Source organism: Mesocricetus auratus, unplaced genomic scaffold (assembly GCF_017639785.1).
Source record: "Mesocricetus auratus isolate SY011 unplaced genomic scaffold, BCM_Maur_2.0 Super-Scaffold_100676, whole genome shotgun sequence".
In the NCBI taxonomy this organism is placed as follows: Eukaryota; Metazoa; Chordata; class Mammalia; order Rodentia; family Cricetidae; genus Mesocricetus; species Mesocricetus auratus.
The window spans coordinates 181,070-208,150 of NW_024429266.1; the positions used below are offsets into that span (position 1 = coordinate 181,070).

Sequence of the window (27,081 nt, forward strand, 5' to 3'; positions counted from 1 at the left end):
GGCTATGGAAAAGTCACTGGCCTCCATACCACCACCACCACCACCACCACCACACACACACACACACACACACACACAAAATGCTACTTGTAGCAAAAAGAATATTATATATTAGAAAACACTTGAAAGTTTGTAATATATTTACCTTTTAAGTGCTGCTTCATAAGCATGAGGACTTGAATTCACATTCCTAGAATCCACATAAAAAGCCCCAGAGTGCCTATAAGACCAGGAGCTGGAGAGACAGAGGCAGGAAGATTCCTAGGGTTTGCTGGCTCAGTGAGTTTTAGATTCAGTGACTGCCTCACAAGATAAGTTGGAGAATATTGTGATTTGAATAAAAATGCTGCCTCCCATAGATAAATAGGGAGTGGCACTATTAGGAGGAATGGCATTGTTGAGATAGGTATAGCTTTGTTAGAGTGAGTCATTAAGAGATGGGCTTTGAGATCTTAGAAGCTCAAGCCAGACCTAATGGTTCACAGTCTCTTCCTGCTGTCTGTGGACCCAGATATAGAACGCTCAGCTACTTCTCCAACACCATGTCTGCCTTCGTGCCACCATGACAGTAACGGACTAAACCTCTGAACTGTATGCCAGCCCCAGTTAAATGTTAGTCTGGCTGCATACTAACCGCACCTGCATGTAGGTATGGGTACATGCATGAGTGTGCATGCGGTTGTGGAGGCCAGGGGTCAGTCAGCATCTGGTGTCTTCCTCACTAGCTAGGGTTTTATTGCTATGAACAGGGAGGCCAGTCTGAGGCAGCCTGGATAAGATGAGCACTGGGTGTGCTGGATGTGTGGTGACCCACAGCTGTGCTCCAGGTCTCTGTTTTTAGGACCTGGCCCTTTATTCTTCCAGTTCTAGTGCTGAGCGATGACCACAGGAACTACTAATCTTTCCACCCTTCCTGAGTAGAGTGTCCTCCTTGTTTAAGCGAGCCAGAATCAGCTCTCTCTGGTAAGCACACCCTAGAGTACCCATAGAGCACCTGGCAGGGGCTGGGGGAGATGGGGATGGATGGGGGGAGGATACAGAGCAACATCAGTTAGGAGACTACCCATAGAGAGAAGCGCAACCCTGCCTGGGCAGGAGCTCCACAGCCTGTGGAAGAGTGCCACGCAAGCTGAGGAGTGCCACCAAGCCGCAGAGGACTTGGCAGGAGTGCAGCTTGGTATGGATGGAGTTACGGTGTTACAGAAGGCACACAGCAGACAAAGGCAGACAGTTGACAAGCCTGATAATTCCTGGGCTGGAGCGCAACCCCGTCGTCCCAGCCCCTTGAACTGAGGCCCCGCCTTACTGCCAGCCGATTGGCCTAACCAGCACCACCTTGAGTCACTAGCCTCCAGGAGCAGCCTGGCCACGCCCACCTGTTGTGTCGCCCCCCCACACTTTAATCTCAGGATTGTTGCGTCTGTTCACTTAGCTCAAAAGCTGCTCTCTGGCGGCCTGGCGCTCAGTTTTCCCTTCATTCTGGTAACATGCGGGCGGCGCCTTTCGCGCCGGACGCAAAGCCTCCCCGCCGCAGGAGGAAGACCTATGCTTTCTGGTGGTGGTTCCTGGGCATCTGCGCAGAGGCCCTGCTGTTCCTGCTGTCTACTTTATCAGGTAGGATCCAGGAGAGAGTCTGTGTCTTGGAGATGCTGGTACCCGGCCTGCAGGTCGGTGGATAGCGAAGAGCTCATGAGGTTGGGACGGGCACGTTTGTGGTGGAGGACCTGGTAGAATTCTCCTGGGGGTATGCAAACGTGTGATGTGGAGACCATGCAGTCCCCATCCCCAAGTGCAGACTTGTTTAGGGGGCAGCGCTTAAGGGGTAGGCGGCCTGAGTGGAGAGAAGAATGGATGCTCACCCAGAGCTTGGCTGTGGCAGTAGCAGTTTGTGCTGTTTTTGGAATTTAGGGTAGGCCTGGTTTTTGACCCTGGGGTTGCATTGCTTGCCCTGTGGGTAAGCAACTCTCTAGGTTTAGAGGGGAGGGAAAGACACACCTAGCCTGTTTTATCTTGAGTCAGGTTTCCTTGATGGGCTTCGTTTACAAGTGGTTGTTTTGTTTGACTTTACACTTTTTATTAGTTTTTTTCACATAGAACATGTTTGATCATATTCCTCACACCCCTCCTCCTTTTGAATTGGAGTTATCCTAGACAATATAGACAGTGTCTGATGATATTACCAAATGGCTTTGAGACATTGTTTATCTTCCTTTAAAGACAAAAATCATACTAGATTCCTAAGACAAGAAGTATAAGTCACACTCTGGTTTTCACCTCAGCTCATGAACTAAACCTCAAGGTTTCTCCCATCACCTTTTGGTGGTGTTTCAGTAGATGGAATAAATACTATACATGCTTACTGTATAAAATTTACACAAAGAACAATGTTTTTGTTTCCTTCTGTTTTTCAACCCACTGTGTCTGTGTCCCTGGTACGTACTGTTGTAAAATATTATTTTAACTAAGACATGATGTATTTGTTTATGCTGTGGAGTATTACTTTAACTGTGTAAAGGTGTGTTACATTTGTTTATGCTGCATTTGTTTAATTATGTAAAGATGTGTTGCATTTGTTTCACTTTGCCTCCTAAGGCACCTGATTGGTCTAATAAAGAGCCAAATGGCCAATAGCTAGGCAGAGAAAGGATAGGTGGGGCTAGCAGGGAGAAAGAATAAATAGGGGAACCACCAGGACAACAAGGAGAGGAGCAAAGGAGGGACATGGACAGGGCAAGAAGCCAGAAAGCCACCAGCCAGCAGACATAAGTGTGAAAGTAAGGTATACAGAAAGAAAGAAAAGTAAAAGCCCTGAGGCAAAAGACAAATAAAGAGAAACAGGTTAATTTAAGTTTTTTTAAAGCTAGCTATTAAAAATGTGCCTAAGCTAGGCCAAGCATTCAAAACTAAGTTTCCATGTTATGATTTGGGAGCCAGTTGGTGGCCCAAAAGAAAAATCCTGGTTACACATACATAGTCCTGTACATAAAGTCTGTATGCATTTTTATATCTCTCATTAGTAGCATCCACTTCAGCAACATTTCCCTTCAGTGGTCCAGACTCTTCTGGTCTCAGGATGGATATGCTGGGATACAGTCTTGTTTTTGTGATCTTCCACTGGTTGTCCACACACAAATAGTTGTATGTACTTTATTATTCTGATAGATCCCTAGTGAAAGATACATAGTAGATGATCTATAAACATTTGATAATATTTATTAGGAGTGGCAACTATTAACCAAAGCTTAACACCAACAAATAGAACCATGTTTGGAGAGCAAAGCTGCAATGCTATACTTTAAACCACTGGCTTGTTAAGGCTTTCCCCATACATGGAACCTTCCCCTGACATTACACATTTGACTGTCTTCTCTTCAAATGTCACTGGAGAGTCACCTCTCAGGAAGACCTCTTCTGACTAGCCTCAGTAGACATATCCCAGTTTACACCCCCAACACACTTCAAGCTAAATGTTTAAGGAAACAAGATAGATGAAAACAGATAAATAAAATAAATAGGGTGTAGCATAAATGGAGGGAAAATTAAGAGGAAAAACAAGATAAAATCTGAAAACTAAAAGATAGATACGAAACCTGGAAAACGTAAAAGGAAAACTCATTGTGCTAGGCAGGGAGAATTCATGAATAGAATAGGGGTCTCACTTTTGGAAGAACTCAACTTGTGAGGAAAGGGATTTATAAGTGCCCGGCATCAAAAGCCTGTCATTGGAATTGCAGAAGAGAATCTGTTAGATTTTTTTAGGTTCTTCTCCTTCCTTCAGAAGAGCAGATTCTTCTTTGAACAAAGCTGCAGCCTCTAGTCATGTCTGCTCTCATATATCTATTTTAGATCTTTCTAAGACCAGTAAATGCTTACACTCTAGTATCTCAGTCCTTACTCTGTGTGCTACAATGTAAGGGAATAGTCTTTATGTGGCCAGCTGCTGAGTTATAAAATACTAGTAGACAGAAAAAAATGGCTTTCATTTCTCCAATGAGCAAATCTTTAAAACAACTATTTTCATTATTAAAATCATGACAATATAATCCTTGCAAGTGTTTTCTTGTACTCTTACGCCACTGTGAGTAGCTGATGCTGGTTATTGCAGCCACATTGATGACTAGATTTCATCTTAGCTATTGAACACAGCCATTATGTGACCTATGTAAGATACCCTGATAGGGGACAGCCCAAAGGAAAGGAACAGAGTACTGTTTCCAGAGTTGAGGCACAAGATGTTACTTCCAGGTGTCTAGAAAGAGAGAACTGATCAGTCTACATGGTCAGGAACTGGGCTATGGAGCAATGCATGCAAAGTCACCCCAAGGTGGGACACAGCTGACCGGCAACTACTTAGTTTGATACAAAAGAGACAAGAGGACTGCAGAGTGCTAAAGAATCATGAGAAGCAAGGGGGCTAGTTTGGAACAATTCGGGCTGTGATGTTTTTACCTGATGTGTGGAATGTCTTTGATTCCTTACTTAGTACAACTTGAGTCTAAATTAGAGCTGCAGGGATGTCCCCCAAGCAATATATAAGGCAATTTTTAAGGACTAAACACAGGATAGGATGGCATCTGCCTTAGGGAGTTCCAGATGAGGACAAGGGTCACAGCTTTGGCAGTGTGGCCTGCCCATAATGAGTATGAAGATAAGTTAAAGGACACCATATGCTTAGCCCAGAGTGCTGTTTGCCATTTCTAATTTTTTAAAGAATTCTCATCACTATTGTTAAAAGTTCTGATATGTTATTACCGTACTTCCAGGAAAATACAGCCTGGTAATTAATTTTCTAATTATAGCAGTAGTGCATAATGAGTCCATAATAAACCAGTAAAGTGTAAATATTTTGACATGAAATAAACGTTAACACAGAGAAATGTTTATAGCTAAACTAGAAAAAAACTGTTTTTAAGACTGGCTAAAAAACAGCAAAGAAAACATGATTTTCAGATTTCATCAAAGCAAATTCTCTGAATAGTAAAGAATTTGAATTTTGATTTAAAGAGGGTAAAGAATCAATCACAGCACTCATTCAACTTTGGTACTGGGTACTAGAGAAGTAATAATGAATGAGACATAGTCCTTAAGAACAGGGTGTTCTCATATATCTCTTTTTTTAAAAACCAAGACCATTTTTCATGTCTCCTTGTTTTACTTTTAAATGAAAGTTCAATTCATTCTGAAATAACCCAAAAGCTGAATTTATTTTAGGACAGTCAGGGATATTCTTGCATTGCGGCCACTGCTTGAATATGAAAGGGCATGTACTAATAATTTATAATCTTGCTAGAAACATTTCTTTTTTCCTGTCCTTCCTGCCACAAAATAACATTCTCAGTTGATAAAAGTGGTACTCACACTTCATCTTCATGCTCTTGCCTTCTTATCCCTAGATGCCTGTGAACTACCACCACCATTTGAAGCTATGGAACTCAAGGGTGTACCTAAACCCTATTATGAGGTTGGAGAGACAATACAATATCAATGTAAAAAAGGATACCTATATATGCTTCCATTCTCCATGTTTGCTACCTGTGAACCAAATCATACATGGGTCCCTATTTCAGATGATGGTTGTGTTAGTAAGTAAACTAAACTTTTTTTTTTGCTTGATTTTCAGACTTTTTAGGACAGGGTGCATCTACCCCTATTGCAGTGATGCTTTTCCTATGTGAACCAAAGCTTTGATTTAAATGTGAGGGTTTTTTTTCAGACTTTGAGAAATTTATAGGGAATCTTTTTTTTCTTAAAAATTTAGTTGATTTCATAATTGTTAATCTTGTACTTGTCCTTTGTATTAGGTACTTTTCTGATATTGTGATAAAACACTATGATCAGGACAACTTATAAAAGAAAGGGTTTAATTGGCCTTATGGTCTTCAGGGGGTTCGAGTCCATGATGGTGGGTCAAATGAATGGTGGCAGGAACAGCTGAGAGCTCACATCTCAGAACGGCAAGTAGGATCAGAGAGTATACCGAGAATGGTGCAAGTCTTTTGAAATCTCAAGGCATGCCCCCACCCCAGTGACATCTTTTCTCCAGCAAGGCTACACTTCCTAATCTTCCACAAACAGCCACCAACTGGGGACCCAACTTTCAAATGCCCTTATGGAGGACATCTTGTTCAAATCACTATACCCTTATCATGTAACAATTAAGGAAAATAATCCACAGCCTCAAAAGAACCATGTATGACTTTTTTTAAAACTTTGATTTAAGGGCAGCTGGCTTTGGAGTTGAATTAAAATTTTTTGTTGTTATTTTCTTGTAGAAATAGAATGTACTAAATTACAGAGCCCTTCATCTGGCAATGTACACTACATTGATGGCAGAGTTTCATGGGGTAGTCGAGCTCAATTTTCTTGTGTGGAGGGGTAAGTTGCTCCTTATGGGAAATAAGGTAAATGTCCCTGATCCCATTGTTATGCTTCTCTTTTTTAAGTATTCAAGTAAATTTGCTTTAATTTTTCTTACTATATGAAAAGTTGTACTCCTAGGCAAACAATATTTGGGTACTGTGTGGAGATAGGAGAGATGCTTAATCAATAATGAAATTGAGGGAAAACAAATCTATACTACACTTGTTGTATCTAATAGTAAGTCTATGAAAACCATTAAGAATGGAGTAATTTGCCAAGGGTGGTGGTTCATCTTGTGATTTCAGCACCCAGGATGATGAGGCACGTGGCTCTCCATGAGTTTGAGGGCAGTCTGACTACACAGTGAGTTCCAGGCTAGTATGAGCTACATATCAAAGGGGATATGTAATCATGGTATCCTTACCATTCATGGTCAAGTTACCTACTGCCAACTCAGGGTTAAAGTGGGGTTCTTGTGAAATTGAGGTAGAACTAACTGCTAACCAAAGGAGAATTCTGGAAGGCATTAACAAGTCAGAGTGTAACCTAACTCATCCTTACCACCATGTGATGGGATATTTCAGTTGGAAAACATTATTTTTCAGACTTCTACATAGCCTGAAGTGTCTCCAAAGGAGGCATTAGCCACTAAGTAAATCTTTATTCTCTAGAGCTCTCTTAGAAGTAACTGTGACTTTTGGGGAAAGTTGGTTGTGACTGTCATTAGAAAGTTTCATTGATAATTTTGGTTTTGTTCTTCGAGACAAGGTTTCTCTGTTTAACAGCCCTGTCTGTTCTGGAACATGTTTTGTAGGCCAGGCTGCCCTCGAACTCACAGAGATCTGCCTGCTGGAACTAAAGGTGTGCACCACCATGTCTGGTAATACTTTTTTTTAACTTTTATCAAGTGAAACTACATTCAGGTAAAGCTATGTGGAGAAAATTTTCTAGGTACTTTGAGGGAACCAAAAGTTTAGGCCATAAATCTTTCTCAAAGACTAATCTTGTTGAGAAACCCAGTAGATACAGAAATTATCAGAGCAAAATAACAAAGAATACCAGATAAGAATACTTCATGATTATGGCATGAGAGTCCAGAATAACAATATGTGAATTTAAATAATGGGGAGACTTGATCTGATTAATCATGAGCTGGTCCTAGAAAGGCATTATAATCATAATATTAGAAAGAGATAACATATTCTTTAGTTAGATCTGTTTAATACTTTCATGATATTTAAGAAACCTATCCTTCAAACTACTGTAGCATAGGAAAAAATATCTAAAACTGTCCTGCATTATTGTGTGTGTCTTACCAGCTGCCAAAGAAAATTGTAACTTTTTCTTTGCTTATTTAGTTATTACTTAGTTGGTATGTCACTTCTACACTGTGTGCTTAAAGATGATGATGCATACTGGAATGGTCCTGCCCCACACTGTGAAAGTAAGTAAATTCTCTTTTTAAAATTTAGACTATCAATTCTCAACCATTTTGGTCTCAGGACCATAGAGATTAATAAATACCCCCAAGAAACTTTTCTCCATGGTTATATCTATTGATGTTATCATGTTGGGTTTAGAATGGAGATATTTTTTTTCCCGAGCCCCCCAGAATGGAGATATTTTTAAATAATTATTTTTAAGTACAATAAACTATTAATATATCCCACATGTTTTTATTTTAGATTTGAAAAGTAAGAATAGGGACACTGCTTTATGTTTTTGCGGATCTCTTCAATATTTGACTTGAAGTCAGTTATTAAAGTTGGTCACTTCTGCAAAAACATTGTACTATAAAGATGAAAATAATAAAGGATAGTATGCTAGTATGATTCTAAGCCATCATCCTATTGAATGAATGCACCTGTACCTTAAAACACATTTCTCAATCAGTATTCAGCTTGATTTTTTTCTCATCACAAGCATTTTTTTCACCAGATATCAGTATTTTTATTGACTAGGACACTTAGCATGACCTCACAAATGAAGTCATTCTTCCCCTTAGGAAAATGAGTGTAGTCCTGAAAGGTCATTTCTGTGTTAGTAATTTAAATTTGAGTGATGGATTTTCTCATAGAAACCCTCTTCTAGATGAAAACTGGGGTCATAAATAATTTATAGAAGTCCTGCATTGATGAATTTGTTGACAATAATTTATAGAGCTTCCTAACACTGCCTTGCTTTCAACTTATTTTCTTTTTTCCTTTTTATAAAGAGATCTCTTGCTTACCACCTCCAAAAATAAAAAATGGAACACACACCTTTAGTGATATAGATGTATTCAAATACCGTGAAGCAGTAATTTACAGTTGTGATCCTACCTCAGGACCAGACAAGTTTTCCCTTATTGGAATAAGTGTGCTGTTCTGTTCTGGCCACAACACCTGGAGTAGCAAGCCTCCGGAGTGTAGAGGTAATCATCCTTCCTTCATTTGCAAATAGTTTTACCTAAAAGTAAACAAAGTGAGCATATGTATTTCATCTTCTTATATACTAATTTAATTTCATAGCTGTTAAGTTAAATAAAAAAATAATTCTAGTTATTGAGTTCCCTTCTCATTTTCTAGAATGTGAGCCTATAGCCATGAGATAGGATAAATACTGACCAAAAATGATCAAAATTGGATTCAAAACAAAAACCTCTGATCTAGGAAACTCAGTGAAAACACACCACACAGACACACACACACACACACACACACACACACACACACACGGGAGTGGGGTGAGCGTGAGGGGGAACCATTTCAAAGTTTTAGTAGTTTGCTTCACCTACTAAAAACAATTAAAAGTATTCAGTCAAAGAAACAACCACAAAAGCAGTTAACATTCAGAAGGGGTAACAGTTGACTTCTCTTCATTGTGGCTAGGAAACAATGGTGTCTATTAGGTACTAAAAGAAAAATGTAATAATTAACCTGTAGGGTTTTTTTTTAATCAAGAAAAAAAAACTTCATGACAGAAGTTTAAAAAAAAATAAGTGAACTATTTCCAGAACTTTACTAGCCAACCTACAAGAATTGCTAAAAGGGAGCTTGAGTGATAACTCAGTAGTTAAGAGTACTGGCTGCTCTTCCAAAGGGCCCAGGTTCAATTCCCAGCACTCACGTGTCTGTAATTCCAGTTCCAGAGTGTCTGGCATCCTCATGCAGGCAAAACCCCAATGTACATAAAAAAAATAAAGAAATCTTAAGAAAAGGAAAAGAATTGCTAAAGGAAGTCCTGGTCTGGAAGGAAATGGTACCAAACGGGAAAGGAAGAGCACTCAAGCTTAACAAGCTAGTGTGATCTGGTCTTAGCTGTTTTGCAGACTTCCCTTCACCATAAAGGATGCCATAACCATAGTGCCTAGCCATTTCAGTCCCTCTCCCACAATTCTCCTAGTAGACTATGAGTCAATCTAATAGGCTGAGTTATTTTACTTAACGACTGGGGAAGAATGGAAAAATACTCTGTGTACTGGCGTAGGTTGAGTATTAATATGAACTTTCGAGAGATCTGTGTTCTCATATTTGGAACACAAAATATATTTCTGTAACTCTGGGTTGCAGTTTTAAAGTTTCAGAAAATTGATATGAAAGATAAGCCAGATTTTTATTAAATTCTGGACAATTTTCTTCTTTCCAGTGGTAAAATGTCCATTTCCATTACTACAAAATGGAAGACAGATAGCAGGATTTGAAAAAAGATTTTCCTATCAAGCAACAGTGACGTTTGAGTGTGATGAGGATTTTTACATGAAGGGCAGTGATACAGTGGTCTGCAGTGCCAGTAGCACTTGGGAGCCTCCAATCCCAATATGTCTCAAAGGTATAAAAGATGTCTTATTTCCCTTCTTTATTTTTCTGGTAGTTTTTGTTTGCTTGTTTTGAAATTTACTTATTTGATGTTAAATATTATGATACCCAAAAAGCAGTAATTTTGATACATATCTCATATGTGCCATACATATGAAAAAAATTTGCTGTTGTGATTTTTGTTGTTTTTCTGGAGATTTTAGCTTGTTCAATAGATCATAAAAGTATTCTCCTAAGAATATTTTTGTATAAAAAAGGGGATTGCAACATTTTTTTCAGAGTAAATTGAAGCCTATTATTGCTATATAACTAAGTCAAGAATGAAAAACATGGCTTGTGGTAGCGAAAGGTTGGTCTAAATTACATTACTTTGTTTTCTGATGTTGCCTACTCAGTATAAAAATTTCGAACTTTTGAGTTATTCAGGTTTGGTAAAGTTCTGCTTGCATTTCTCTAACATTTTTAAATGCCTAGTGCTGACCCAATTGACATTGTTATCTTTTTTGTAGTGTCAACTCCCAGTTCAAAATCTCTAATTTTCACTCTCATGTTTAGTAATTTCCTTCATATATATATATTGGTTTTTACGAGACAGGGTTTCTCTGTATTGTTTTGGAGGCTGTCGGTCCAGCCCTGCCTTGAACTCACAGAGATCCGCCTGCCTCTGCCTCCCGAGTGCTGGGATTAAAGGCGTGCGCCACCTCCACCCGGCCTTATATAATTTTTAAAACCTAAATTCCTAGGATTTTTTTCAGATACCCTTTAAACTCCTGCGGTGGCTATTTACTCATCATTTTTAGTACATTTAGTAGAAGAGAAAGAATGAATATATTTGCAACCATTTCTTTTGTCAGATTTTATTTGCTATACATGAATAGGAATGTGAACTTAGAAAAGTTATGCCAATTTTAAATGTGTATTTCCATGTGCAAAATGATCTAATACCTTTTTTTATTGTGTTCAAGACTTAAGTGGGATGCTTTTAAAGGACTTAGCACAATACCTGGTATGTAGGATGCTCTTAAAGCTTGCTGTATGCCTTTTTTTTACGTGAATCAATCCCAGTGAAAAGGAAGGTCCTTTTCTGTTTCTTTCTTTAATAATTTATTTATTTTGATTTCATGTGCATTCATGTATGTCTGTCTAAAAGTATCAGATCACCTGAAACTGGAGTTACAGACAGTTGTGAGCTGCCATGTGGGTGCTGGGAATTGAACCCTGGTCCTCTGGAAGAGCAGCCAATGCTCTTAACCACTGAACCATTTCTCCAGCCCCCCTTTTCTGTTTCTTGATGTGTGTTTTCTGTATTCAGCTTTGCTACTTCATTCTTTCTCCCATCCCCCAAGTGATTTGCTTACACTTTTGCTCCTTACCATGTTAGACTCTGGTAATGTTTCCTTTCCTGAACTGTGGACAGTTTGGGGGTGAAAGTCTTGTTAATCATTTTGTTTTGGGTCTTGTATATACCCAAGCTGGCCTCAAGGTCACAATACTCCTACTCTGTCTTTTCAGTGCTGGAATTAGAGGCATGCACCATGCCCAGCTTTTCAGCTTTTTGTTTTTTCTTTTTAAATTAGTGCTTATAAACACATTTGTACTGCCTCCAGACTGAGCCCTGTATTTTCCATTTCCTCCTCACTCCTCTAACCTACATAATTTTTTTGTTTGTTATTTTTGTCTTTACCAGGCAGCATTGACAACAGAAACTAGATTTCTTAAAAACTGAGAGCTAGGAAGCCTCTGCTACTGAAATGAAATAGAAGGTTTTTGTGGAGACTCCTAATCAGCTGCTGTAAGCATGGAGAAGTTGCTATGATGGGAGCAACCATCATTCCCACTTCAATGCTCCTTGCTGTGGTTCCATTTGATTCACCAGAACCCACGCAGGGTGGTGGAAAGACCATCAGACAGGACTGAATGTGCACAGGATCCTAACTTGATTCTGCCTGACTAAACTGACTTCATTTAATGAAATTTGGATTTCTGTTGCTTTAACAAGGATATTGGACTCAAGTAAATCTCAGCTGTTGGTTCTAACTTGTTTAAAATATTTCAAATCTCCTTAATATTTTAAAGGATGGGGAGATTTGAGAATTGTACATGCTCACTTGCTCACCCAGTAATTAGAATGCCTTTTTTCCTTTTTATTCTTTCTTCTTTTCTTTCTTTGTCTCTTTTTCTTTTCTTTTCTTTTTTTTTTTTTTTTTTTTTTTTTTTTTGAGACAAGATTTTCATTATGCACTAGAATAAGCTGTGTAACCAGGTTGGCCTGGAACTCGCAAAGATTTTCCTGCCTCTCAAGTACCAACATGCCCAACTTATGGAATACATTTTGATAATTTCTACAAGAGCCTGAGTTGAGTTTCTGTTGAAAGGAATTTTTAAAGAGTTGACAGTAAGCACTTGACAAAATGTTTATAAAACACTAGCTTCCAATTTGAAAGACAAGATATGTGAGAAAAGTCTCATAAAAAGTGAAACTAAGAAGAATCCTTCTGCAAAAAAAAAAATATCTTGGTCGAATGGTCAGTCACTTTTTATTGTCCATTAGGGAAAGGCATGCACTGGAAAGCGGGGGCGGCATCAGCCTGTACTGGTGGTGTGGTGGGTTTGATGGCATGTGAAAAGTGGAGGGATTACGATGTCCCTTGTATGGTATCTGACTTGTTAGGATCCCATATGTCACCTTGAACACATTCCCTTTATGATTCATTTTTAGTTACCTTCTAGGATTTGTATTTGTAAAGTACAGAGCTGGAATGAACATTTTTATACAGGGGTCTCTACTATTATATATGTAGAATGATCATATTTATAGACTAAATTCCTAGTAGAACTATAAAGTACAGGCAGTGTATGTATTTTTTAATGTTAATAGGTAATCTTTTTAAAAATTTTCAATATTAGAATTAAATCCATAATTTTATATTAATAAGTTTAATGAATTGATAGACTTAATTTATTTTTCTAGGTCCTAGGCCTACTCATCCCACCAAGCCTCCAGTTTACAATTACCCAGGTTTGATAATTCTTTATCCTATTGATATAGTTAAGAGTTCCATGAGAGACAGATGAAAAATGGTGTCTTGTTTTGTCATTTCTTCATGTTTTAATAAGGCTGAACTTTTTTGTTGTTTTTTTTTTTCTCTGTGGCTTTGGAGGCTGTCCTGGAACTAGCTCTTGTAGACCAGACTGGTCTCAAACTCACAGAGATCCACCTGCCTCTGCCTCCCAAGTGCTGGGATTAAAGGTGTGTGCCACCACCACCTGGCAAGGCTGAACTTTTTAAAATTACATTTTAAAGCATCTTTTGAGACGGGGTTGTCACTATGATGCTCAGGCTTTCTTCAAATCCTCATCTTAAATGCTCTTGCCACGGGGTTCAATGGTCATTTATTCATATCCTCTTCCCATTTTTAAAAATAGTTTATTGACTTATATACTGCTGGATATATATTTATTTTTACAGATTTAAATTATATAAATAATGTTGCCAAAGTTAATTGCTACTAATTTTTTTAGGATTGTTTTTATTTACTTTTGTACATCAACATTTCCTTAATTTTCCTTTTCTTTTTTCCTCTTTATTTATGGTGTGTGTGTGTGTGTGTGTGTGTGTGTGTGTGTGTGTGTGTGTTTGTTGGCATATATGTGGATGCATGTGTGTAGTATATGCTTGTGCTTGTGGAAATCTGTAGTTAATGTTGGGAATTATCCCTCTTCCACCTTATTCCCTGTGGCGGGATGTCTCCATCAAATCCAGAGTTCACAGATATAGTCTTTCTAGTCTCTAAAAATACTATCTCCACCTTCCAAAACTAGAAATACAGCTAGATTGCCTATATTTATGGAGGTGTCTGGGAATCCAGACTCAGATGATCACTCTTATGTGGCAAGCGCTTGATCTCTAAGCTACCTTCTCCACCTACATTTTCTTTTTTTAAAAAAATCATATCAAACTGCACATATTTCTCATTGACTTGTCCTTTCACTTAATGTCTTTGATTGGCATTTTAGTTAGATTCATTCCCATAATAATTGCATAGTATATACCCTACTTTACTAATCTCCTGGTGGTCATGTGTGTCCAGAAGTTTTACATAAATGGGTGATTATATAAATTAATTATTCCACTAATGACTACGAGTTGTATGTCATATAAAAAGCTTTTGGTGAGAACGGGGACGGAGAGATAATTTAGTAGCTAAGAGCAAGTCCTGCTCTTGTTCAGTACCCCCGTTTGATTATCAGCATCCAGGTGGAGTGGCTCACAACCAACTGTAACTATGACTTCAGAGGATCTGATACTCTTCCTGCCTCAAGTACCTGCATGCGCATGGCGCGCGCGCACACACGTGCGCGCGCGCACACACACACACACACACACACACACACACACACACACACACACACACACACGAAGAGACACATGAATTGAAAAACAATAAACATAAATCTTGTGTTCCCCTGGTGGGAATTACAGAACTCCACACATGTGTCCGAGTCCTTTGTACCAAATTGTTGGTACATTTGAAACACATGATGTGGGAAAGGGTAACAAGTTCCTCTTTCCCTCGTCCCCACTTAGCATCTAAAAAGGGGCTGATGGATAAGTGAAACTATAAGCAGAGGTTTGTCATCTGGGAAGAAGACTGCTTGCCCAAGTTTCCTTTTTAAAGTATTCAGTGTTCTTTGTGTGTTGATTTTGTATCCCGCAACTCTGCTGAACTCATTAATTAGTTCTAGTTAGGGTTTTGTGGAACACTGTTTACATAAAAGGGCATTTCATCTTGTGGCTGAGGCTATAGCAAAGTGGTAGTAGAATGATAGCCTCTCATGTTTAGGCCTGGGTTCAACCCCCAACAGTACAAGAAAACAAAGATAACTCCATTTTCAAACATACATTTTTATGTCTTCCTTTCTAACTTGTATTCATTTTCTTTGTTTTTCTTACCTAATTGCTTTGGTTAGATTCCAATACCATGTTGACTATAAGTGGCAAACCTGAGTACCCAATCTTGTTCCTGGTTTTAGAAGGAAAGTTTGCGGTCTTTCATTACTGATAATAACAACTGTGGGTTATTTTCATATGGGATTTATTTTGCTGAGAAAGTTTCCTTCCATTCCAGGTTGACAGCTGAAGTATTTATTGAGCCAGTTCAGTATGTTTAATTTTAATTAGAATCTCATGAAATTTACAGACTAATTTTGGAACTATACTAAGGACATTTGTATATTACTTTTTAAAAGTAGTGTCATAAAATATTAGTTTCATGTGTTCACCATTAGCTTTCTTCCTGTCTATTAATATTCCCTCTAGTAATATACATGGGTGAAAAATAAAGTTGAGAATGTAAAGGATTCTGGTTTTTATTTATTTTATTTCTCTGTTTCTCTTTTTACTTAACCCATTTTTCTTTCCTTTTTTTCCCCTAGGATATCCTAATTCCCGTGAAGGAATATTTGGCCAAGAATTAGGTTATTATTTCAGTTATTTATACCCCTGAAGTATGAGACCTTAACACTTTACATGGAAATATACATTTCCGTTACTGGTAGTTAAGAAGAAGCATTATCTTGTCAGTAGTAATAGTTAGCATTTAGGAGTACTTAACTTTGGGCTGACACCATGACAAATGTAAGTACTACTATATAGGATGATATGTAGGTAAGTACAGTTTTATAGAAGGGTCTGAATATAGCAAAGCTAGTTGGCTGAGGTTAAAGTACATAAATCACAACTTGCCTTCCATGTGATTCTCTTCCTATTTATGTCTGACCTGCACAGACCTTAAAGTGCTATAAGCTGGGTTAGCTTTTTTTTATGTGAAAGATTTGCTTAGCACAATTTATGTAGGCCCCAATTTATACAATGTACATTAAACTAAGTCAAGTATAGTTACAACAGTTAAAATTCAGTGAAATTTAAAGACATAATGAGCAAGACAAAAATGTGCTGTTTTATTTATTAGACTAGATTAGTGATGTTTTTTTAAATCATGTTTTATTTTTTTATACATTTGTGTCTCTATATACATGGGAGATTGGGTCCAATAAACCCATGGTAAATTGAAAATATTCTGAGCGTATTTACTTAAAGATTATCAGAGGTGGTCACATGGTCAAAGTTTGAATTTTGCTCATGTGATCCTGGTTCTGTGGCTTTCCATTGCTGCCCAAGATATATGATAAAGTCCCATGTCATATTGCTAACCCAGGCAAAGGTCCAAAACCAAAGTTCAGCACTGGTTTCTGTTGAACATACATGAGTGTTTTAACCAATGTAAAATAAAAATCATTCAGTCAAGCCATCACAGTTTCTGAACTGTCTATATATGCTTTAACTTCGAATTCTGTGGTTATTGTGCCACTGTGCCAATAAGTCCAGTGCCATCTTAAATCGCTGAACATGTGACAAGTGTGCATGAAATGAGAAGAGCCAAATTAACACTAACACCTTATGCTGACTGACAGCAACTTAATAAGTATGAAACTTTAGAAAGAAGCAAATACATTATTAGACATAAATACTTCTAAAATTTAAGAATGTTCTCTGTAGACCTAGTTAGCATTAACTATTAATTTGATACATCCTAGAGTCACCTAAGAAGGCAGTGTCAATTTAGGGATTGCCCAGATCAGATTGGACTGTAAGCATGGGGAAAGGGGATTTTCTTGATTGTTGACTTATGTAGGAGAGCTTAGCCCACTGTGGATAAGTAGTTCTGAGATGTATAGGTAGCTAAGCATGAACCTGCTATCAATCTAGCAATAGCCTTCCTTCATGGTTTCTCTTGTATTCCTTTAGTGGTGAGTGATTTCCCTGGTTAAAGGTGATGCTGAATGGAATAGGTGGCAGGCCTGTCTTCAAGTTCTGCCTTGAGTTCCTGCCCTGACTTACCTCAGTGAATTATAAGCCATACAAAGTATTTCCTTCCCTATATTGCTTTTGGCCAGAGTTTTATCTCATCAATAGAAAGAAAACCAGAACACCCAGTTAGTCAACTATGCTTGTTTAAAGTTCTCTGCATAAGTCATCAGTGTATTTCTTAAGCATATCACATAAGTGTTCTGTTACAAAACTGTATCTCCCTCCTCTTACACTTTGAGAAGGAAAGGTCTTTGGTATTTAATATTATGTCTTTGTTAGTGGGGTGGTTGTGAGGGCATAAGGAAGACAGGAAGGGCCCTGATAAGGTACAATATTTGTAAGAACTACAAATATATTTGTTTAATTAAGTTGTTGAAAGTTATTATGACATTCTACATATGTACTTTTTGGGGAAATGGATTTCTTTTAAAAATTATAACAAACTGTAGAATGCATACTGAACTAAACCAAATATAAGAAGATAGTATATTGTGTAATGATTTTCATCTACTCAGTGAATTCTAATTATTCTATAATAATCTTTACCAAATAACCTGATGGGGTAAGAAAAACAAAAACCCTGAAAATCGAAGTTCACAACTTGGACCCCAAATCTGGAAACGGGCTTACAAGTGTTCTTTGATAAAAATGACTTGGGTATATTAATTATTGTGTTCAAACTAGATAAATGAACTTTTATTATTCTCTTAAGTGTGGATTAGCTGACTTAATCTAGAGAATTCTAAATGCTTGGCTTCTTTTTTTCTTAGACGCATGGATTATTGCTCTGATTGTTATTACTTCAAGTAAGTATCCTAAATTTTTCACTGCTTAAATCCAATTGTTACTGTAAAGCAGTACATTTTTAAAAGTTTTTAAGTTTGAGATAAACAAACTGGTCTTTAGAAAAACCTGGTGTTTTATATATTACCCCTTGTTAACTTATATTATTTCATATTCTATATGTCTATTTAGAAGTAGCCTGTAATAATGCATGCTTTCTTTCTTTTTTTCTTTTTTCTTTTTTTTTTTTTTTTTGGTTTTACGAGACAGGGTTTCTCTGTATTGTTTTGGAGGCTGTCGGTCCAGCCTGGCCTCGAACTCACAGAGATCCACCTGCCTCTGCCTCCCGAGTGCTGGGATTAAAGGCGTGCGCCACCACCGCCCGGCCAATGCATGCTTTCTTAAGATGATGTACTATGAATGTTCATCCTAAGTACGCTTTTGATAATTTTAAAAAATTCAGCCAGGACTGTGATTCCAGTGAATTGAATTTAGAGACTAGAGAGTGCAGACTACAGTCTGACAGCTGGGGAGCATACAAAAGATCAAACCAGGCCCCCAGATGTGGGTGTCAATTGGGGTGCTTGGACAGTCTATGGGGCCGTTGATAGTGGAACCAGTATTTGTCCCTAATGCATGGGTTTTTGGAACCCATTCCCTATGGAGGGATACTCTCTCAGCCTAGATACATGGGGGAGGGCCTAGGTCCTGCCCCAAATGATGTGACAGACTTTGCTGATCCCCCATGGGAGGCCTCACCCTCTCTGAGGAGTGGATTGGGGTTGTGGGATGGGGAGATGGTGAGGGGGAATGGGAGGACAGAGGAAGGAGAGTGAACTAGAATTGGTATGTAAAATAAGATTGTTTTTAATTTAAATAAAAAAATCAGAAAAGAGTGCAGATGGAATTTAAATGCGTAACTGGTGACCACTGACATATAACTGATTTATTTCTTCTGCTTAGATTTTGAATCTTGGCAATCATTCTCAGAGTCACGTGTTATTTATTTTCCTTCTCTTGTAGTTGTTGGAGTTGTTGTAATTATTCTCATCATACTCAGATATCTTGAGTACAAGACGAAAGGGTAAGTATTCTAAGTTAATCATCATCTTCAATATGCCTTTGTACAACTAGTTTGTCCTTTGCTTGAGCGCCCTCCTTTGAAAAGTATGCTGGCAGTAATATGCCCTGCAAATTGCATTTCTTTGCTAAAACATTGTCAGCTATTTTTAACATCATTGCAGCATAAGGATCTGTGTGAAGTTGGTTTTTGTTGTTGTTGTTTTAGCAGCTATTGTGACTACAAGAAAGTTTTCTATGGAATTTGAAGTTTAAGCTGGTTAGTGAAGCAAGGTCATTATGAGGTTTTCCCTGCCCTCGGTGAATCCTAAGTTCAGAAGTAGCCAAAATTAAATTTGAAATATTTCAGTGTGGTATTTTCACTTTAAGGTCACTAAAATTCTTATATTAAAGCTTACATTTGTCTAACTTGGCTAGTAGTAAGAAGCTATGAGGGGTCTCATTTATTTATAGCGTCATTTATTAATGTTAACCAGGGCAATCTGACTTCTCTCTCCTGTCTAATTTTTTTTGCACCACACACTAATGAATGAGTTAGAAGTAGCTGAAGGGCTAAAATTCAAAGGGTACTCTATTATCTTGTATCTGTGTTCTTCCTCTATAAAAATGAAAACCAAAGGGGATTAGAACAGGAAAAATTACAAATACATGTATTCCAAAAGAAATAAGGATTTAGAAGAGACAGGGGTATCCAGAGTGTTATGTCCATAGGTGAAAACAGGGATTCAAAGTATCAAAATTAAGTACAGCAAATTTACATATGATGTAAGATTTGGGATAAATCTTTAGGACATGGATCAGATTAGTGCCTTGAAGTTTCTGATAGGATTTGGGTGATTGCACTTTTTTTCTTGTCACTTTAAAAGAGTTCTGAGCAGCAGGACGAGCAGTGACTTCACTGTCACCCGGGGCTGTGGTGATGTTGGGCCTGGGCTGCTACACGTAAAGATATGTGGATAAATGTTTACTGCATGATTCACTGTTACATCACAGCTTCCATGATGAGATTTACCCCCCTCCTTTCCTCTTAAATTTTATTTTGAGGAGAGGTTCACAGGACAGAGGGTGGGTACGAAGGGAAGGGAAATGAATGGGATCAATATGCATGATGTTGTTTTGAGAAGCAGCTGGTGGATATTAAGACACCAGCCCTACAAGTTCAGATATGTTGGCAGGGCAGATAAAAGGAAGCTCAGACTCCTGTCCTCTTCACCAAATTATTGATGTTTTCTTATATTCTTTTCCCAAGTTTAACACAATGTACACAGACAGGACTCTGTTGTGAAGTAGTCTTAAACAGTTATGACCCAGTTCCCTCCTAGCAGTTCAATTGCCTCTACTTTTGAAACAGTTAAAACCTAAGCATAAAGGTGTTTCTGAGCTTGAAAGGAAAGTCAGCAGAACCAGTTCATTCCAAGTGAAAGCAGGGAGAATAAATGCCCCTTTATAGAAACCAAATGTACAAATGTACTCAACTCCAACTTAAAACTAATTCCATAAAGGTATTTACCTAAAACAAAATATATTTGGCATATTATAGAAAAACAATATAGTCTCAGCTTTTGACAAATTATGGTCGTGTTGGGTGGTGGTGATGCACACCTTTAATCCCAGCACTTAGGAGGCAGTAGCAGGCAGATCTCTGAGTTCAGGCTCAGGCTGGTCTACAGAGCAAGTTACAGAACGAGGGATACCCAGAGAAACCATCAAAAAAATTATAATTGTTTTACCTTAAGCTTTCTGACTCCATTCACGAGTCTACCTTTGGATTAAGATGAAATTTAATCCAACTTTTAAAGTGTTCTTTTAAATGCCAGGTATGGTGATACACACCTGTAATATCAGTACACAGGAAGCTGAGGCAGGAGAACCCCAAGACGGAGCTCAGTCAGTTAGCTCCTAGTTAGTTTTAGCCTCAACTGTCCCAGGACTCTAGAAAGTACAACATTCATAACTGGGCAGGCCTCTCCTAGTTGGCATGTTTTGTCTTTCCTCTACCCTGTAATCAGAGATACCAGCTTTCCTCAGTAAAATATCCTCTCCATGAGCTTCTGTGCATCTTGTTCCCGAGATTTCATGGACTAGGGAAAAGGTCTCATAGTTTCTTCCCTGACTCCTAGCTGCGTAGGTAAACATTATAGCACAAACAGAGGAACACATTTTTCTCCTTCAGTTTTTAGGGAGCCTTACTAGGTGTCCCTGACTGAGCTCCATTTCAGTTTCAATTTTTCTCATTTAAATATGTTTTTTTTAAAGTAAACAAAATGCAACTCCAAAACTTACCATTACTTTCCACTAAAGAATCCTTATGTGTCTGTGTCTCAGGAATGGGTTATATGCATGTGAATACAGGTGCCTGTAGAGGCCAGAGGCCTTGGATCTTCTAGAACTGGAGTTACAGATGGCTATGAGCTACCTCGTATGGGGGCTAGGACCCCAAACCTGGACTTATGCAAGATTACTGCTTTTTTTTTTTTTTTAACTTTTTTTGAATGTTGAATTTCTTTTTAAATTTTGAGTTAAGGGAAAAAATGCCACTATATTCCACTATATAAAATTGACTACAAAAAATATAGCACTTTTCAGATAATTCAGTGATAAGCTAAATAATTAGGTCACTTACCACAGCATGAATAGAGTGACAGGATCATAATGACAACCGACCTCACAGAGAGGAACAGGTAATTATTGCTGACTTTTATATTGGGTGGGAATCCCTAAATAATGCATACACACAGGTAAATAACTGGTTGCTCTAAGTTTTGGGTTTAATTGTTGCAGTCAGTTTCCTAAGGCAGGAGCTAGAGTGCAGCTGTCTCTGAAAAAGTGAACAGCCACAGAATAGACTTTTAGAATCACTGTTTCTCTCAGACCTCATTAGGTACAAAACTCTGAGACTAGCGAAGCCTGTATGCCTCCCTGGCCTTTCATGTTGTTCCTAATTTGAAACAAAGGAAACGCTTGCCCAGTGCAAGCTTTACTTCTTGTTTTAGAGGGGATCAAAAACACAAGGATAGAAGAGGTTTTGGGTTTTTTTTTTCTTGTTTTGTTCTGGGTGAGACATGAACATTTGAAATGTTTTCTAGTTCACAGACAATAATAAGTTTTTTTTAATTGTCTACCTTGGGGCTGGAAAAATACAGTGCAGTGGTAGAGTACTTACCTAGAATGTATAAGGAACTGGATTCTATTCCCATCACAAGAAAAAAAATGTCTATTTTCAAAGTAGGTTTGTGGAACTTAATTTCTGCATGTAGTTATATTTGTTTTGATGGTGCCCTTATTATATCTTATCTTGTAGGAAAAAAGTGGTTAAATCTCAGAGTACCACTTCCCGCAAAAAGTCAGTCTCAAATGCCACACTAACAGGAAAAACTGTATCATTGCCACGCACCCCAAGAAGCAATTTATCTTCTGTCTCTAATTTGTAAGTCATTGTTTCCATTGTCATGCATGCAATTATTGGGTCACAGTGCTCACATTTTAATGTGGCTTGAATATATCAGCCTGCCATTGACACATCTTTAAAATGTGTATGAATTTTGAATAGAAAAGTTGTCTGATTTCCTCTAACTACCAATTATATTTCAAAGCATATCAATACCATATCCTCAACCACTTGAGGTTGGGAAATTATTAATTCCATAATATTATAACTCAGTAATTTAATTTCATCCTAACATGGTGGCATACATGTTAGGAGAATGTTGAGTGCGAAGTCAGCTTGGCTACATAGCAAGCAAGACCTTGTCTTTAAAAAATCCCAGCAACCGCATAATGGCTCACAACCATCTGTAATGAGATCTGGTGCCCTCTTCTGGCCAGCAGACATACATGTAGGCAGAACATTGTATACATAATAAATCTTTTTTTAAATTAATTTTGTTTTAAAAAGATGGTGATTTTGAAGCCCTTTTCGTGTTAATTCTTAGGCTTTCTCTTTTTAACAGTTCTAAAATATATTTTCTAAATGGTTCATTATGAGACGCTTTCATAAATGTACATACCCCTTCAGCTCTAATCCATTAAAACCAGAACACTAAAAACTGGAAATATAAACAATTTAGAAATTCTTAACTAAGAATATTAATAGCAAAGTCACATAAATGTTAGTAGAGTAAAATTCTACTCTTCCCTGACAACTTCAGTGATTTAAATGAATCACAAGTTTGATGTCTGGCATTTGTTTTAACTTTTCTGCATGTCAATAAACCAGCCAAAGAAACACTACCTAAGATTTCACGGCTAGTTGCGTGCTCCTGTAAAAGGCATGGCTGTGACACCCATAACAAGAATCTATGTAAAGTGAACACTGCAGCCTCTTAAGTAACATTCCAGATGTTGAGTCACCCACTCTGAAGTTCATAACTTTCTTTCATTAGACATGTCTTTAAAACAAGCTGGCTAAGCTGCTTGTAAGGAATAAATTCATCAAATAACTTCAAGAATGTAGAAAACAGACACTGCACATTGCTTTTGCCAGAGGAAGCCGTTTTCTTAACGCCTCTCCTGAAGGCACCCTGCTGCCAGTTGTCCTGAAGGAGCTCTGGGCAGGTCATTCTCAAATAGAGCAGGGTTTGGCCTCTACCTGGCCAAGACACTGCCACTCCTGATTAACTGTCCTTTCTCAGGTGTGCTTTAAATGTTTACATTTAGTAGCATAGAGTGACCACAGAAGCATCACCTTGGGAAGACTGTGAACACAAATTGAAACTGAGTGGGGGTGGGGATGATGATGAACCCTGTTTTGAGTATAAATACTTGCAGTCACTCTGAGTGACTCCCTCCCCCCTTGTGCCCTCCAAGTGGATACTTTGGGAAGGTAATGTTTGAATAGAAAAACAAACCACCCAGAAGGTTTGGATTAAGAAAAATTGAAGTCTGTATTCATTTTCACATACTTTAAAAAATGTAGCAATTGTACCTAGGCCTGGTAGTATACTTATAATTTCAGCATTTAAAAAACGGACCACCAAAAAAAGCATTAAAAAAAGAATTTATTGTTTAAAAGTAAAAAAAAATGACTTTACTGTTTTTAATTTAAAACATTTTAACCAAATATTTTATTTTTTTAAATGAATTTACCTTTATAAATGAATATTCAAATGAGTATTTTGAGATGTATAAATATATACTTTTATTTTCCCCAAATAATTTATCAGTTATATAAATACATGAAGGAAAGTGAAATTAGCCTTTTATTTGAGATGTACAAATCTATACTTTGGTTTTCACCAAATAATTTATCAGTTACATGAGTCTATGAGGGAAAGTGGTTTTTGTTTTATTTTTAAGATTGTCTAAATGATAGGAAAAGAGGCATATTTGAAATTAAAATGTTCTTTTAACTACAGAACTGTAACGAAAGCAAAATGAGAAGTCCCATGTGCGGAAGTCATCACTGTTCCATTTTTGAAATCCGGCTCTTCAAGTCTGGCGAAAGTAAAATCATATATTTGCAGGAGCTTCATTTATGGTAATGTGTGTGTGTGTGTGTGTTTCTAGTGTAAATCAAATCTGTTTCCAACTGCAATCTCTTAACCTCTCAACCGTCTCCTACCATCCCAACCCCTCCAGCTTACCAAGGGTTTCAACATAGCCCGGAGTGCCTGTGTCCTGAACAAAATGTTCAGTGGCATGTCACCTGCAGGAAGAAGGCCGTCTTTCAAGCATGATACCAGACCTTCTACAATTCCAACTCTTCCTATACTTCACACTTTCATCGCACGTAATGGCTGTGCATTAAGCTCATGTCTGTGTCTCCCACACTCTTACCCTAGTGTTACCCAAAATGCTCAATTCTCTCCAGATCCATTTATCTTCAAGGCCAATGTGTGTCCTACCTATCCTGTGAAGCTCTGACTCCTCGGGCTCTTAATCCTTTATTACCTAGCCTTAAGTTAGCTACACATAAGAGTCTATATATTCGTGTCTAATAGGAGATGTAACTTTCATATCACTTTAATGCATTCAGAGGACTCAAAATACAAAGTCTAGCAATTAAAGTAAAAACTTGACCTGTGTAACTAATAGGATTTGGTTTTCTTTATGCAAACATAGTTCTTGCTGCCTTTGCAGACATGAAGTAAGCCAGACTAAGTAAAACCAGGCCAGTGTTTCTCACCTGAGACTGTCCAGTAGCCTCTCCCAGGAAGCTTTATTGATGCTTGAGTTACTACCCCAGTGGGCTCTCATATTATTGAGATGTGGCCTGAACATAGGAGGTTTTAATTTCTCTGGTGATTTTAATTTTCCAGCTGAGGCTGAGAACCTGCATTAGTGACCTTCAGGCCTGACAGTCACCACCTCTCCATATAAACTTATAAAGACAGTAAAACCTTAAATATCACAGTTTAATTTTGCCTATTAAAATTTTTCAGACTTTAATGTTTATGGGTTGTAGACTTTAATTAAATGTTGTTTATGGGTTGGGGATTTAGTTCAGCGGAAAGGTTGCTCATCGTGCACAAGACCCTGGATTCAGTCCTCAGCATTGGAACAAAAAAAGTCATTAACAGATTATTAACATAATCTTGTTTGCTTAGAAGTCCTGATGTCAGCCGGGCGTTGGTGGCACACGCCTTTAATCCCAGCACTCGGGAGGCAGAGGCAGGCGGATCTCTGTGAGTTCGAGACCAGCCTGGTCTACAGAGCTAGTTCCAGGATAGCCTCCAAAACAATACAGAGAAACCCTGTCTCGAAAAACCAAAAAAAAAAAAAAAAAAAAAAAAAAAAAGACCTGATGTCTATCAGAATAAGCAATGATGAACTTTAGTTTTAAAATGATAGCAGTAGCTATGAATAATACCAAGACGGAATGAAAATTACATTAACTAAAGCATTTTAGACAATTATGAAACTCTAGCATATTTTTAATTAGCATAAAATATAGAGAGAATTTTTACAGTAACCAACAACAAATTGTCTGAATTATGCCAGAAAGAACTGGAGGCAAAAGGAATTTGAATTTGCAACTGAAAGTAATTTTAAGGTTTTAGAGAAACGAACTAGTGTTCTAAAGTTTGTGATACCAGACAGCTAACATTTAACCAAGACTAGATTTTGCATATTTTAACAATTTATCTTCTTAACAGCAGAATTTAACAGTCTATTAACTTTTAGAAGTGATTCAGAATTGAATGAATCTGATACATATGTATTTCCCCCTATGTTTTGGCTCTCTGGGCTCATCCAGAGGGTACTCTAGATAAGCTGTCAACCTTTGAGACCATAGCACTGCTGCTCTCCTATGGACTGTTTTAGAGTATTTGACGGTCCTCTGCCCCTTCTCTGTGAGCTTGTCATTGCTGGAACTCCAGAGCCATTACTTTTTGTTTTGTTTTGTTTTGTTTTGTTTTTTTGGTTTTTATGAGACAGGGTTTCTCTGTATTGTTTTGGAGGCTGTCGGTCCAGCCTAGCCTCGAACTCACAGAGATCCGCCTGCCTCTGCCTCCCAAGTGCTGGGATTAAAGGCGTGCGCCACCACCGCCCGGCCAGAGCCATTACTTTTATTTTAGATCAATATAGAACAGTAGCTCTCTTCTGTTTGTGGGAAAGTAACAATGTCTTTGTTCCTCATTTCTGGGGGAAAATATAATACTGAGGGAATAGAGGTAGACACACACTTTCCTTTCTTGTTTGCTTAAATAACAGCAGGTAACACACTGGCACACGAGGATACTGGAAAGCTACCCACCTTGATTCCTGACATGACTGGACAAAACCCAGTAAAACAGGAGACCGGTAGCAACTGATGTGAAGAACAGCAGTCAAAATTTTAGCTCTGAATATTGTTGTACACTGTAATGCTAAATCCTGTGTTGAACCACTAGAAACAGGAGCTCTGATGACCTGGTGTTTGGAGCTTGTGGCTTCACTGGTAATTCAGGGAATAACTAATGCTTAGGTGAACATGTGCTTGAAAAAAATTAAGTCATCTGATTACCTATCTCAAAAAATATTAAATCTGTACTTGAGGTGAGTTTCAACCATGAAGAATTCCTTCTGTAGACTCCCACAGCAATATGCTTCTCAAATTCTGATGTACAGGTTAAACACATCATAATCTTGCTAAAAAGTGAACACTAATCAGCAAAGATAGTGTGACCAATGAAGCAAAGTCTGACCCTGTGGACCTTGGAAGCTTGAAGAGGACAAGCCAAAGAATACAGCCTGTTTATAGACAAAGAA

General features: G+C 38.0%; 1 protein-coding gene across 2 annotated transcripts; it reads left to right on the forward strand.

Annotated features, from left to right (window-relative positions):
- The first annotated feature begins 1,250 nt into the window (after positions 1-1,250).
- On the forward strand, positions 1,251-25,278 carry Cd46 (CD46 molecule). Of its 2 annotated transcripts, XR_005873532.1 has the most exons (13): positions 1,252-1,614; positions 5,394-5,582; positions 6,273-6,375; positions 7,719-7,804; positions 8,576-8,773; positions 9,988-10,170; positions 13,129-13,176; positions 15,594-15,635; positions 17,799-17,834; positions 18,835-18,895; positions 22,193-22,318; positions 24,246-24,367; positions 24,469-25,278. XR_005873532.1 is itself a non-coding variant. In XM_040736986.1 (12 exons), exons 1-12 carry the CDS (start codon positions 1,488-1,490, stop codon positions 24,265-24,267), a joined length of 1,221 nt encoding a protein of 406 aa, XP_040592920.1. In that variant the 5' UTR covers positions 1,251-1,487; the 3' UTR covers positions 24,268-25,278. The 2 variants fall into 2 exon arrangements, 1 of the variants encoding a protein (XP_040592920.1); XM_040736986.1 differs by having other exon boundaries at positions 1,251-1,614; positions 24,246-25,278.
- The last annotated feature ends 1,803 nt before the right edge of the window (positions 25,279-27,081 follow it).